Consider the following 15585-nt stretch of genomic DNA (forward strand, 5'->3'; position numbering starts at 1 on the left):
GGTGCTAACGATTAAAGTGGTACCACAACACCTCAACATTTCTTCTTTACACTTTAGTCTTTGGTGGGATTAAACAAACCATATATATTGTTAAAAAAGTGAGCTGTAGAGTTGGCCAGTGGATGCTATAAGTTAGCTTTGGACAGAACCAGGCTAGCTGTTTTCCCTTTTTTCCAGTTTTTGTGCTAGGCTATGCTAACTGACCCCTGGAAGCAACGACTGAAGAACACTTTGAACTTAGTCTTTTTTGTTGGGATCAAACAAACCACCTATAAAGTGTTGATTTCCCCTTTTTCCAGACTTTTGCTAAGCTATGCTAACTGCTGGGGCTAACAATGATACGTGGTACCTAAAAAAAATCAACATTTCCTCTTACATTTTGCTTTTTGGTGGGATAAGACAACAAGAGTTAGCCCGGCCTGCTGTTTCCCTTTGTTTTCCAGTCTTCTTGCTAAGCTATGCTAACTGGCTGTTGGGGCTATGCTAACAATGAAGTGGTTCTGATCATCTTATATAACTCTAACAAGCATATTTCCCAAAATGCCAAAAGTGTTCCCATTATGCTATGGGCTAGACGTTTGACCATCCAAAAGATTATTTATATTTCTTATCATATTGATCCTCCTGAAAAGAAAAGAACAGTACACACATGTCCAATTAACAACCGAATGCTGTATTTCTTGAAAGATTTATTCAAACAGGACACATGGGCCAACGTCGTATGAGTGCCTTTAGACATGTCAGTCAAAATCGTATTTATAGAGCATATTGTATGCATGAAAATTCAGTTCATATCCCTTCACCCCTAACAAAAAGAACCTCGAGAGAAATTTGTCTTGAGTTACAGAGAGTGACGTCAGATTGCCCAGTCTGCTTTTAAATCTATAAAAAGCCCTTATATAAGCTGAGTAGTCAACAAATTTCACAGCAGACAAGTGGTACAGCATACATATATACACAAGTAGTACGTAGCAATCCAAGGCAGCCTATTGCCGCCGATTAAAAATTATCATGAAACAAAGCATGACTTTTTTTTTTGTTTTTTCTCGTTTTTCTGCAGATGCAAAAGCTGTACAAGAAATCTTCCTTTCGTCTTTCAGCTAATGTGTTGGCAAAGCACTTGGATACAATGCAATATCTTTTAACATTAAATACATGAGTGCATGTGTACCATACGATGTAACTCAAAAGATCACAAGCTTGAAACGTTTGACATCCTCTGTTGGTGACGGAAGTTGGGGGTCGGGTTGAAGGGTGTGCAGCCGTGACTATAAAATCCAGGAGCACTTCCCATTGGTCAAAGAAACGTGTTTTTTTTTTTTGTCATTTTTGACAGGAAATTAATCCTCGAAAAAACACAGTACAAAAAAACAAACTGACAGAAAAACAGAAACAACTGAACCATACACCATATTCTATATATTGCTAGGGATCACAGAGCCCAAGTATGTCTACCAGGTTGCATTCAGATAACCTGCGGTAGAATACTTGCATTGTTTCTTTTATAGAGAAGAACTTTGACAAACAACAGTCAGTTAGCTCTGAGCTGAGCGAGAGACGCCATAGTCTGTCGGTAATCAGGAGAGATTGAGTAAACGCACTCTAAGCTGATGATCCAAGACAGTCTCAGCATTCTCACTGTTTGGATGTTTGAGCATCAGTTAGGTGTACTCAGTTTCTCCTGATTCAAGGCTTTTGGTCCTGGTTTGTACCACAAAGTTGTGGACATCGAATGGAAGATATAATTAGTGTTACACCTCTGTGGCTGTGTGTGTGTGTTTGTGCAAGTGTATTTACATTGTCGGCAACTGAGGCAAAACTGTGGCGCGTCGGAGGCTTTTCCAGTCTCGTTTATTCCGCTTCACACAGTTTTTTTTTCCAGGCAGTCCTCGGCCTGAAGGGAGGCAAAGAAGTCCGTCCAGGATTGAACAAAAGCATCCTGGATCGAGGACAGGAAGTCCACACTCAAAGGTCTTTTCTCAGCACAGCAGCATGATTGTGTCTTTTGATTGTGACACCTCATTTGCAGATCTCCCAGCGAGCAAAAGAATGCTTCACCGTTTCACAGTGCTCGTCAGCCAGCCGTTGAGAGCCGCGCCAGCCACCAAACTTTGAGGATCGTTAAGAGGAAGTTGCTCGTGTTTGTAAGTTTGCTGGTAGCCTGCCCTCAGGCTCTGTTTGTCCTGAAGGACTCACCGTAGACTCCGCTCTTTTAATTGTACATCCTCGAGCTAGCGTTACCCCCGTGCTCACCTCCAGCGCTGTAGGAGTATGAAAGACTCGAACTCAACAATAACAAGGTTGAAATTGTGCAAATCAGAATAAATTCAGCTACAGCTGCACGATGCTTTCGAAGATGGTCATCAACGAGATAAAAAGCATGTTCATGTTTTTGGACAACCCAGAAATTCTGAATGAAAGCAACCACCGCTGTATCAGCTGCGTCCATGCAACCCCACGTCTCTGTTCGCGCTCATCCCCTGCCCCCTGCAGAGCCCATTCTTCTGCTCAGCTCTCCCTTTGGTTAAAACACCCTCATTAGCACCCATCCCAAAACTCAGAGGAGGGCGCCACACAGACAAACAAATAGATAAGAGGGCGAGGACAGCTGGGCGCTTATTGCTTTACATATATTGCTTGTTTACTTGCTGTCGTTCCTAGTTTGTCCTCAACCTCTAATGCCTTCCGAGTGATTAAGGACGGACCCCAGAGAAAGATTTTGGAAGGGCTTTAAGAGGCCGGAAAACTTTTTCGTATGAAGTGACCTACTTAAAGTGTGGCAACTCGTGGGAATAGAAGTCAAAGAGACAGGGGAAGAGATGGAGAGAAACCTGCTGCAGCTCGGTGCGCTTCATACGGTGCAGCGCTGGCGAAAGCATACGCGCAGATGTGTTTGATGCATATTCACGCCATGCATATCCCATTGATGCTTTTGTATTCATGATCTCCCGTTCTCGGGCTGATCCCTTATTACAAAAGCGTGCCAGCAGCTCCGAGCAGCTTGCCTTACAGGTTTTTTTCCCCCCACATCTTGGAGAGGTAAAGTGGAGAAGCCCTTGGAGCATTACAAACAAGCATTGTGCTGCTAATTTATTCGCTCCCGTTAAAGTTTCACTCGTGCATGCTCGCAGCTCCATGAAATTGACATGCAAATTGGGGAATTTTGCTGACATTTCCGACTGGAAGAAAAATCAATAGATTAAAAAATGAACATGCCTTTAACGTAAAATCAACTTGGTGCATTTTTTAAGGTCGCCATGGTGGCACCAGAACATCTCAAGATGTGAATAATGTATCGCAAAGCATCTGGTCGGGTTGCTGCTAGTTTTTGTGTCTCCTTGGAGTGCAATTATGAGTGTGATGGGAGCAGATCTGGAGTCAGACACGCTGTGACTGACTCTGTCGTTAATTATAGTTCTCCCACACACATGCTACAGTAAGATGACCCAGTGAGAGTATCACGGTTAACAACAGCTCGGAGCACCGGGTACGAAAGTGCTCGGTACCCATCGCTTGAGCCTCCGTGGACATGGATGCACAAAGGGCGGTTGGGGGTAGACGATGATGATGCTGGGGAGCAAAAAAAGAGAGGAAGAGAGAGGGGGAAATAGTGTGCGACTATAGCAAGGTTGTAGAATTGGTTGGGGCCGGTAGAGATGTCCAATATTAAACTGTCCCAACCAATAATTTTGTCCAAATATTAAAATGTAATACGCAGATCCACAGAGCCTGCAGAGGACTTGTTGATATGAGACAGCTGTCACTTTGCGTCTAAGCTCTCTTTTTCTCCCTCTCTTTCCCCTGGCGTCTTTAGCTCCATTGGGACACTTGAAATGATCCCACATCAGCGTTTTTCGCCTGTGATTGAAAAGCTCTGACATGCCCCAATACACATCACTTAGCAGGAAGTATTATGGGCTAATATATATTTAGAATTTGCAGCGACTGAGGCAGAAACCAAGACAAGCGTGTAATCAGGATTTGTATGGTCACTATTTTAACAGGTGTTTTCCAGGCGTTGGGAGGATCTGGAAAAAGGCATACATGTCCACAGCGGGTCAACTCTTTGAACTAATCAATTTAGGTTTTTTCTTGAACACAAATAAAGACACCTCCACCACAATTTGAGTCATAAAAATGCAACAATGCTGGAGATTTTAACAGTAAATTTCAGGACCCCAAGTCACCCCCCCCGGGCTACATGTCCCTTCCAAAAAGTACGACCTTGGACTGTTAGTGAGCGCTGCTGTTTGATGAGGTTCCACCACCTGTCAGATGCACAATAGCACGAGCCAGGCATATGCACTGCGGCGTGGCTGGTGTCCTCATGATAACAAATGAAGGTGAATTCAATCAGTGAGTCAGACCGGCTGTTGGACGGTTCTGCGTTAGGGAAGAGGAAGGGGGTATTTGTGGCGTGGAGGTATGAGACTAAATTGAATTTGTTTACTGTCAAAAACCAGAGTTGGTTTTAGTTTTATAACATTTTAAATAAAGTGTAACATATATAAAGACATCCTAGCATACATAAAGCTGGCCTATATCCCATTAAAATGGGCTATTGTGGCTCTGTGGGTCATGCTAACTTAGTCGTAGCATTTCAGGGCAATGCAGACTTTTGAACACTGTCATAGTCCAATGTATTTTTTGGACTAAGTGAGCAGCTAAATCAGATGGAAGAGTAAAGACGAGGAATGAAGGCTGAAGAGAAGGCTGTGTCCAGATGCTAGCCGCTACATCTAGCCGCTAAGTAAACCAGACTTTTTTTCTAAATCTCTTCAAAACCTCGTTATCAACACAAATTATGAATTTGCCAACTTGGCCCTAGCTTCAGAAACAAGCGATTTTGATTTAACAAACAGGAAGTGTTCGGTTTAAGCTGTTTGCTAATCATCAATAGCTAGCTTAACATTAGCCCTGCTGACTGGATACTAACCTGGTCTGGTGCCGACAGATATTTGAACACATTAAATGCCACCGCTACATAATGCCGTGGTACTTTGAAGAAGTTGGGTTCATACACCCCGCAACTTTGGAAAAATACGCTGATGCCTTTTTTCGAGTTGACTTGATAACGTTAGCATGCAAGCTAAGAATCGACACATAAAACAGACAACTTTGGAGCAGGATGGGCACTTCAATGTCAGCTTTAGCGCTTAGCTGTCACAGGAAGACCAAACTGATACCAACCCCTCATCGAGGAGAGGATCTCGGCGATCTAGGAGGATGTTCATACCATATATATTTATGTTTCAGACACTATTTGACTTCCTGGTTAGACCAAACACCTGAACCATTTTGCATTGCCATTTGTACATAAAAGAACCCCACACGTTTCTGAGAGCTGACAGAGAGCAGGAGAGAGTGACTCTGAATGACCTTCCTGAACACACCTTTTTCTACGCTGCAAATTCTCACAAGGTAAACATCCGAAGCAACACAAAGAAGAGGCGACCGAAACAAGCAGCTGGACAAACCCCCTACGAACACTGATGAGAGCTCGCTTATTCACTTCTTCCCCGGTTTCTGAGGATCAGTGTGAGACGAGACACAAGTGTGCGTCTGCTTGTGTGTCAGCGGGGATGCCTGCGGTCTCTGACACTGCTGGGGGAGCCTTCTGTAGTTTTTGACAAGTGTGTAGTGCGTGTGCGTACATGGTTCAGATCCTTCTCATCTCATTTGCCCCTGGAATGAGATGAATAACCACCCGCCTCCCCCCCCCCACCCCGCCCTCCTCTCTGGTATGAATTGCAAGGCTTGTATCTCACTCTCTGCAGGGGCTGGAGGGCAATGGGAGCTGACAACACAATGGCATTGTCTCTGCTGATGGGGAGCCAAAGTCTTGGGGGAAACACTCCCCCCTACTAGCCTCTCTGACTGCCTCTGAAGAAGCGGGTAGAGTGCATTCGGGCTAGTTTTTTGGGGTAAATTGAGTGTGTTGGATTTAAACATTTGTGCGTGTTGGAGTAGTGCTACAGAGCAGAGTGTCATTGAGGTGTGAGAAGGAGGAGAGAGCTGTGCCAACACACTGAGAGGCCACTCAATAATTTAGTAGAGCCGTCTGGTTCAAAGAGTCACAGCCGGCACCTGCCAATCCACCTTCACCTTCACAGCTCGTCTGCTGCTGCTGTTTTCATCCAGTGGTTTTTGAAAACATCACTCATATTCTTATTATTGTCGTCAACAATGATGAGGAAAATGCACAGGTAAAAAAATCAGATTATACACGATATTTGCTTGCTTGCTCCCTTCTCGCCATTACGGCTTTGGATATTAAAGATATCTGAGCATTTCATACGACGTCGCTTGGTTTCCTCCACTTTCATCCCCATGTTCAGACAGTGACCTCTGTCTTGCTGTTGGTGGGCAGTCCCTTGTGCTTCGGGTGCATGTGCGGCGAGTGACCGTAGCCCAGCGGCTGCGAGAAGAGCTCCGGCAGCGTCTCGATGCTGAACTGCCTCTTGTTGGAGTAGGCCTGGCGCCGGCTGTTCTGCTGGTGCAGCGGCTGGTGCTGCTGCTGCTGGATGGGATGGTGCTGGTGCTGCTGCTGCGCCTGGATGCTCATGTGGGAGGCCACCGGGTGCTGGATGTGGCTCTTGCTGGGGTCCCACGCTTTGAAGGCCGAGCTGGAGGTGAGCGGGTGGGTGTTGGTCTTTGAGATCTTCGGCTTGGGGATCTGCGAGGCGTTGATTGTGATGGCCAGCGGCGCGTGGATGTCGGGCGGCGGGAGGAAGGGCTTGTCCTTGGGGTGGAAGTTGATTGGCTGGAATGTGGGCGGGGACTGGCGGTGGGTGTAGTCAACCATTGGGTAGCTCTTGTAGTAGTCTCTTGCAGTCGTGTCTGGTTGGGTGGAGAGACAGGGGGAGGGGAAATAAAGGAAGAGACATGGTTAAAATATGTTGGTGAGCGTTTATGACAATACGTGATAAAGTTCTTCCAATGCCAGTAACTACTGACCTTTGAAACTACCTAAAATGTGAGATAGGGTGTTGGCGAGTATGGAAGTCAATGCACCAATCCAATACCATACTTTAGTCGCGGCCTGATTGGTTTCCGGTAAATTAGGATGTGACGATATCAAACAGAAACAGTGTGCAGCAAGCAGAGTGTAATTTCAGTCAAAGCTAGCACAATGTCAGCAATCAGTCGTTCTGGCTGACCACCTGGGTCAACCCTACACATTAGTCTGTATGTGACTGACTGACTGACTGACTGAGTGAGTGAGTGAGCCTTTTAGAGCCCTAGAGAGAGAGAGTTGCGACATCGCAATGGTGGATCATGAAGCATATTGGACCTCCACTGGCGCAACTCTCTGTCTATATGGCTCTGGATACTTTGTTCAGGGGAGTAGGCGGGGCTGCTCCTCAACTGCTCGCCCACTGTCCTCACCTACGTCCGCAGCGTGCACCTGCTTTCAAACACGTTTTCATCGGCCTCATAAGGACAGTGCCTCCACGTCACTCATCTCTTTGTAAAACATTTTCACGCCGTGAACGGATATCCAACTTTTCGTGGATAATACAATTCAAGACCGAGGTTATTTTGCTGCCTACAGCTGCAGACTTCGTGACTGCACAGCGACTCTCTGTCTATATGGCTCTGGATACTTTGTTCGGGAAGTAGACGTGGCTGCTCCTCCGCTGCTCATCCACCGTCCTCACTACTGTCTGCAGCGTGCACCTGCTTCCACGTTGTCAACACGTTGTCATCGACCTCATAAGGACAGTCCCTTTAACACATTGCCCACAATAGCGCACATACTACCTTTTGACCTAGTCTTGTTCCTTCAATAATATATATATATATATATATATATATTTTCTTTTAAATCCTGCTGGTGTCGGAGGGGTACTCGGTATTGGCCAATACTCAAGTCTAGGTATTGGAATCTGTATTGTCAAGGAAAAATTGGTATCAAATTCACTGCTGTCACTTTCCCCTCACACCTTTTTTCTTGCTCATTAAACAGCCAAGCTTTGTTTGTGTGTGTGTGTGTGTTTGTGTGGGATTATGTGACACACTCTGACCCTTAACTTAGTCAGACATCTCATCGGGATAAAGTCACCCAAAAAAAATCACATCATGACTCCTACACGCACGCACAAACATCCCACAATCCCATCCCATACGTTCAAAGCAGATCCTTCAAATGTGTTAGGTAAGCACATAAAAAAATAAGCTACGGCAAAGATGATGAATCCTGCAGCCTGTTGGGTATGTGCATCCATGAAGATTTGACTACATTTATATATTTGAGCTTTGAGCAGTCTACCGACACTGATCTTGGATTAAAAATTCCAACACCACCAGGAGAAACAAATAAAGTTAAAGCGAGTAAATACGGGGAAAGGCAGCGATTGTCACTGTCGGGGAAAACCAGGAGATTTGTAGGGAATAAAAACAGAGTTGGTTCAGCGTGTCGAGTCAGATTAGTACAAGCTCAATGAGTGGAACTCGACTCTGCTGTTCGGTCATCACAACCCCCCCACACCTCGACTATATGACTCTGCCCTAAAGACACTGACAACCTTGTTTGTATAGCCTGTTTAATATGCTTTTTTCTTGAAGAGGAAAACGGTACGTTCTTCTCTATCCTTCATTTTAGCGCCCGTATTGCTCTGAAACAGGATTACACTTAAAAAATTATGTGTAATGCTGCGTTCCAGACAACTGGGAACTCGAGAGTTTACGACCTCCGACTACAAAAATTGCTATGGCACTATCGTATAGTAATTGTAAAAAAAATTATAAGAAATGTCAACGATGTGATAAGATAGCTGGTTACTGAAAATAATCTCTGTAAGTTATCTTCTCTCCACAAATTTAAGTTGGGCAAGTAGGCTGAACTGCTGACTGTTAAATTGGCTAAAGACTTGCTAAAGAAACATCAGTTCGTCACGGTCGGCCATGTTTTTTATTTACGTTTGGCGTCGTTCATCTGGAACGCTCGGAAGTCGGACATTTCTACGAACTGGAACGCAGCATAAATCCTCGACAGAAGGTGTATGGCCAGCTGAATTTAAGTTGTTGTAATGAAAGTCTATGAACGAGGCCAATGATACAATACGATACCATACCGTACAATACGAGATACGATGTGATATGATGAAATGCCGTCCGTCACGACACGATACGTCACGACGCGATACGTTACGATGCGATATGTCACGGCGCGATATGTCATGGCACGATGCGTTACGCCACGATACAACACAATATGATACAACGCGAACAAGGTACGTTACAACACGATATCTTACGACACGCTATGCTGCGCTACGATACAATATGATATATGATACAATATAACACGATACGATACACTTTATTAAAGCACAGTGGGGCATTGTATATGACCTCTTGTTTTTTGTTTTCCTACAGTTCCTACACAAAACAAGAGCCTTGTGTGCATGATTCATGTGCAATATCTATGATCATCTGTTTGCGAGAGTCTTTTGACTATATTAAGACTGCAAACAGAAGTAATCCATTGGCTGCTTGCAAACAGACAGCACATTTATTGTTTCACCGGAGGCCTGTTTTCCCTCTCTAGCTTTTCCTGTTTATTTCTAATATTTTATACATGACATGAATAAAACCAGTGTCTTATATTCGTCCTTTCAGAAAACACCTGGAGTGGTCTTATATTGTCCTATTACAGGGAAGTCTCCTGTGCTATAACCGTCTGGTAATTGCTTATTGAACACTTCAAATGTGGCTCCATTGTGTAACTGCAGGGCTCTTGAACAGCAGCTCTCCAGGAGGGAAACAGAGTCACCGGTAATCATTCACTCCCTCCGTTCGACTCTCAAAGCAGGAGACAAATGTAATCCTGCTTTTGCCCAACCACAACGTAAACATCAAGCACTTTAGGAAGACTTGATTTCTTTACTGTGACATCACTGATGGGCGTGGTGAGACTTAACCTCTGAGAAAAGACATAGGAATATATTCTTATCAATAAAGTAGAAAGTGTCACAAAACTGATGACTAAGAATGAGCAGAATGAATTAAAAAAAACAGCTTTGCTTTCATTTAAATTGTGCAAGGTAGGAAGAAGCATGTTGAGGATTAGTGTGTATTTGCACACATGAACGTCACACACGTTTAGGCACATGCGTGCAGCAACAAAGAACGCATTAACATACATTCTTTGCTCTTCAAAAAGGGAATAAGCTGCTTGATGTGTCTGAGCAGGTTAGTCCATCACATGCTTTTGGCAGCTCTTACCAGCGGCCTTTTTGTCACGATGATGTGAAGTAAATCATCGGCAGTATTTCCACAGATAGACGGTAGTTATAATACAGTATGCTGAGTGTGGAACAAGCCTTCGGTTTTAAGTACGCAGACGGGCTTTGTGATGTTTTATTGTTTCAGTGTTTCCAGGAACAGTGGACACTGTCTTGACGTTTCGGGGTAAATACTGCGGCTGAATCTACAGCAGCAGAATTTGAAAGGAAATTTGGTTCAAATCTGTGAGCGGGGCAGAAAATCTGGGACGCCTTTCATACAATGAATTTAACACACCCCTCCTTCCCTCAACAACTGCTGTTTCTGTCCATTTGAGTGTTTCCACACGTGTTGCCAGCAGGAGCACCTGACAGCAGGCTCCTCTGTGACAGTATTGTGTGCTTTCCTCTCCATTACACAAACTCTCCATCTGCTCATGCTCCCTCTCTCTCTCTCTCTCTCTCTCTCTCTCTTTTGTCTCTCATTCTTTTCCATCTGTGTTTCATGTATTTCTTACTCTTCAAAAACATCAGCTTCTGATCTCCATCCAGCAGCAGCCTAAAGCGAGGCCTGTGGGCCAAAACTGGGCCATCGCATAACAAGCGCACAAGTTGGGCCCTCAGAAGGGTTACAGAGTTTAACGTACTGTATTGTTTAGATCTAATATAACTTTTAACCTTGAACACAATTTTGTCTCATTTTTGACTAGGTAACACGTAGCTCTAACAATCTGGGAACGTGTACGTCCGTGACCGGCATTAAATTCAGTCATACATGATCCTGTGAGTGCCGGAGCTTCAGAGACAGACACGCAGCCATGCAGCAGGATGAGTAGAGGACAGACGTAGGGGAGCGACGAGGAAGTAGAAATATGTGCTGACCAAACAATTTCACAAGCGCTTGTGGAAACGCACAAGAACACGGAGGAGTTTAAAGTGTTCAGTGAAAAACTGAAGGAGAGCGGAGCCGATCGATCTGTGGAACGAGACATTAAAGTCTGCGATCGAGTTGAGTGTGATTGAGGAGTGTGCTCTCTCTCTCTCTCTTTACTGCAGGGAGTTTATGACATGGAAATTCTGACCAATCAGAGAGCAGTTTCCTCACGCATCAAAACTTTTGGTCCGCTGGTAAAAGCTGCCGCGTGAACACAAACCAAAGCAGAATGCAACAATTTGGTCGTTGATTCGGACCAAACAAACAGACTTGAAAGCAGCCTGAAGCAGATGGTTTCCAACTCGTAAAAATACTAGGCTATCTTTCAGAGAATTTTAAATCTCCAATCTCCAGTGTAACATAAAAAACACCCCAGCAGGGCGCTGGCTTAGCTCAGTTGGTAGAGCAGTCGCTCCGCATACAGAGGCTACAGTCCTCCACTCCCGCCCTCGGCCCTCTGCTGCATGCCTCTCCCAGTATTTGCTGTCTCTCTTCAGCTGTCCTATAACAAGGATCTTTAAAAAAACAAACAAATGGTGACAGATGTGTGATGTCATATGTCTTGTAAGCGATCGGGATCAATAAAGTGTCTATCCAGTTATTCGTCGCCCCCAAATGAATCAGATTGAATTCACTGTGCTTGTTCAGACTTTCCTTAATCATTAAAACTCAACTGAAAACGTTGTGCTTTAGCGAACTTTCATTTAGAAACATTAATTAAACAGTAATTAGTCTAAAGAGTGTTCAGAAAGCAAACACTAACTGAACAGTTCACGAGCCTGCTTTCTGCTCTCACTCCTCCCTCCTCCCTCATTCCTCTCACTTCCTCACTCTCTCACCTTTAGCATCTCGGTCTCACTGCTCGTCCACCTGTCTTCATTTAATGAAGATAGATATATCAGAGCTGCTTGTGCCAGGCTCCTGCTGCTGCTCCTGGCACAGGTTTGCTCTCACTGAGTGCTGACCTCTTTGACCTGTTATGCTCTTCCTTTACTTAATCCTTCCCCCTCTTTTGTACTACAGCTTCCTTTCCTCTGTTTAACTTGTGTGTAACTTTCTTTGTGTGAGGGAAAACAAATGTAAGTAAACCTCTGCGTTAAATCCTAATGTGTTTGCAAAGAAGCAAGCAGCTTGGTCCAGATACCTGCTGTCTCTCTCTCCTCTCCAAAGTGCTGCGTGTCCTAGCCGTGACTTTGTCCTCACACCTGCAGCTGCAGGCTCGCTCTCCTCACAGTTAGCATCACAGACTCTCTGAACCATAACGTCATCATATTACAGCCATATACAGAATTTAATCGTATTATATTATAGTATCATGGATGTCACATGTCGTGTTCGGCCTGCTGTCGTAATTAAACCAAAGGAAACATACATTGAGTCTATATGAGAGAGTTCTGCAAGAAACGTGCGCCTGAGGAAAAACCCACAGCACTCCAAATTTGATATAAAGCTATAGTTAAAGTTAGCTGACGTTAGCATTTGCTAGTGAATTAGCCAGAATTAGCTCAGTATAGTGCCTGAACACACTCAAACCTGCTATGAGACGTTAAACTGAGCTCTCTGTTGTGCTGACTGAACGTAACTTATTACATTATTATATATTTTTTATTTTGAGTAAAAACACCATAAAAGTTTAAATGCACTCAAGATGGGCACAGAGTTTTGTAAGGCAGTCGCCTCAACAATTCACTGCATACCAGACAAAATTTATCTGAACATATCCGATGAGGTTTGGAGAAATCTCTATGTACAGATTCTACATAGAAATGTAGGCAAATGTTCTGCTTGTAGTCCGAGTAATGTTGACCAATCACGTATCAGCAGGCTGCGGTGTATGCAGGAAAAACAGTTCATGAGGAGAACAAAAGCAGGCGGAACGTAATCCGCCGTAATGACATCCCGGCTCCCGTCAGCGTGATCTGACGATGCTTTAGCTTCTCATTAATCTCTATAAACAGACATCTGCATGCTAGAGTCTGAGTGCCCTACTTGTTGGGAATAAATGTTTTCTGCACGGGGGCTTTACGCTTAGGTATCCCCCTGCAACGTTAGTCGAGAAACAATACGTTTGTCGTACTCGGGTTCATCTGATTAAACTTTTCCCCCAAAATTGTAAAAATAAAAAACACGCTGCTTCTTTTTGATTTCTTTTTTTTTTCTTAAGTGGCCTGCTCTTACATCTTTTCTCATCATACCTATAATACCAACTTACAACCAGTTAGAAACGTTAAAATGTCAATTTGGAACAGCAATTTCAACCAATTCTAGGAGCTAAATGTAGCTAGCTATTCTGCTTGTGCTAATGACTAAATCACGATAGCTAGCTAAACATCAGAAGCCTGTTTTTGTCTAACACCGTCTGATTTCAAGAACTCATTCTTTAATTTAAGTAATATACAGCTGTAAATCAAATTTTCACTGTAAACATTATGTAGTGTTTAAGATAAAAACTGGAAAGACAGAAGCAGCTACACGGGGGCGGGGCTTAGCTAACGGTCGACAGTCTTCTTCCTAAAACGTGGGCATGTCTCATGCTCTGTAGTTTCTCTGTCTGATAGTTTTCATGTGAGACGGGCGGTCTCGTCTTTCTTTGCATATTGTGTCACAGAAAAGAACATGTACATGTGTCAAGCTGTCGCTCATCATCGGAGTCACCGCGTCCTCGTCTGTCTGCATTGATCAGATGATGGTATTTGTGTGTGTGTGTGTGTGTGTGTGTACATTTCTACGCTTGTAGCCCTTTTGTGTAACTGTGGGAGGAAGACTTTATAATGTGTGTGTGCATGTTTTGTTCTGTTAAATGATGAACCAATTGAGTTATGTCAGTCCATTATGAGTTATGTCATCTTCAGCAGTGAAATTATATCATCATCAGACCTTTTTTTTTTCCATAGCTGATCACAGGTGCTATTAATAGAAGCTGTCAGTAACTGTCAGCGTTATAGTGACTGAGCTTTAACAGCACTGATCACCAATAACAACAACAGATAATGTTTTCATGGCTGTAATGCAACAATCATCCCAATGTGCGCTTGGTTTCCCTCTTGATGTCACAAAGGGAGTTCTAACGGATCGACCAAATGAAAGGAAAAACAACACAAGGGGGCACGTTTGAACAGTGCATAGAGCACTCAAACAACACTTAATTAAAGTAATGCTCAGTGCAAAGTAAGGTGCACTCGAAGACAACTATATTTTTTACTGTAGTTCAGAAAATGCACCGATGCTCTGCTTCCCTGTGTGCAACAATAAGAGTGTATTTGTAGTGTCTAAATAGGCTCAATAATGTGCGCCGTAAATAGGCACTGCACCTGGTTTTTGTGAGTTATTGGTGCGATTGCTTTGCGTTGCCTTAAGATAGAAATGCGCCACCAGTGCACAAAACCACACCTTATTTTAAGACCAACACAGCCCTGGATGACAGACTGTTGCAGGTACATTTGCTGCTTAAACAACATGGGGAGGGGCGCTGCTTTAGCTCAGTCGGTAGAGCAGACACAGTATATGCTAAGGTTACAGTCCTTGACGCAGTTACCGCAGGCCCTTTGTCATTGCCTACTCTCTTCGCCCCATATTTCCTATCTCTCTTCAGCTGTCCTATTAAGTAAAAAAAAATGGCGTCAAAATGACAACAACGCCCGTTGAAACTAGCAATGACTCTTGCGCTGCGCCGCGTCCTGCTTTGCACCAGATGTAAGAAAGGGCCCAATTGTCAGAACAGCTTCAGTGTGTTTTGGTATAAACTTTACAAGTCTGAGCTGTACAGGAGGTTTCTAAATCCCCGTTTGCACCTGGTATTAACCTGCGTCCTGAGGGATCCAATCATGAGTGGACAGATTTAAGCACAGGTGTAAACGCACCCAAGACTCATTGAGGAGCCAGTGACATTCACATCTGCAGTAGAGTTTACACACTTAACACACTTGACTGACATTTCTGTGAATCTACACTCACTTCCTCTCTCTCTCTGTTTCTGTTTCTATAGGCTAATGAGGCTAATTGTATTTAGTGTTTACTGCAGACACATTGTAATGCCAGTTGTGAACAGTAGCTGTCTACTTTTGATTGGATCACCCAGGACGCAGGTTAATACCAGGTGTAAACAGGCTCAGATAGCTGGGCCAAACTTCTGTGTGTTGTTCTTATCATGATTTAAACATGGTAATGCATCATGTTTCTGTGCTTATTTACTTGTGTTTTCACTTTAATTTGTCACCTCACGCTGCTGAGAAGAAGCCGCCCAGTTCATTCAAGTTCTGTGCTGCATGATGAGTGCTTCAGTTTTTGGCTGACCGCCGGGGTCAGCCCTACACCTGGGTCTGTGTGTGACTGACTGACTATTCACATTAGAAACGGGACCTTAATTAACACACAGCGAAAACAACCGTATGAGCCGAGACAAAGAGACGGAGAGCGAGCCAG

General features: G+C 44.0%; 1 protein-coding gene across 1 annotated transcript in view; it reads right to left on the reverse strand.

Moving 5' to 3' along the window:
• Positions 1-6185: 6185 nt before the first annotated feature.
• The window catches only part of LOC138604332 (protein shisa-8), a 104056-nt gene continuing 94656 nt past the window's right edge, over positions 6186-15585 (reverse strand). Inside the window, exon 4 of the mRNA XM_069676247.1 lies at positions 6186-6840. Coding sequence (XP_069532348.1) covers positions 6335-6840 — 506 coding nt within the window. The 3' untranslated portion in view covers positions 6186-6334. The remainder of the gene's footprint in view (positions 6841-15585) is intronic.

The sequence above is a fragment of the Semicossyphus pulcher genome, unplaced genomic scaffold, assembly GCF_022749685.1.
Source record: "Semicossyphus pulcher isolate SPU_LCO1_2020_fin unplaced genomic scaffold, fSemPul1.0.p SCAF_25, whole genome shotgun sequence".
NCBI classification, from domain to species: domain Eukaryota; kingdom Metazoa; phylum Chordata; class Actinopteri; order Labriformes; family Labridae; genus Semicossyphus; species Semicossyphus pulcher.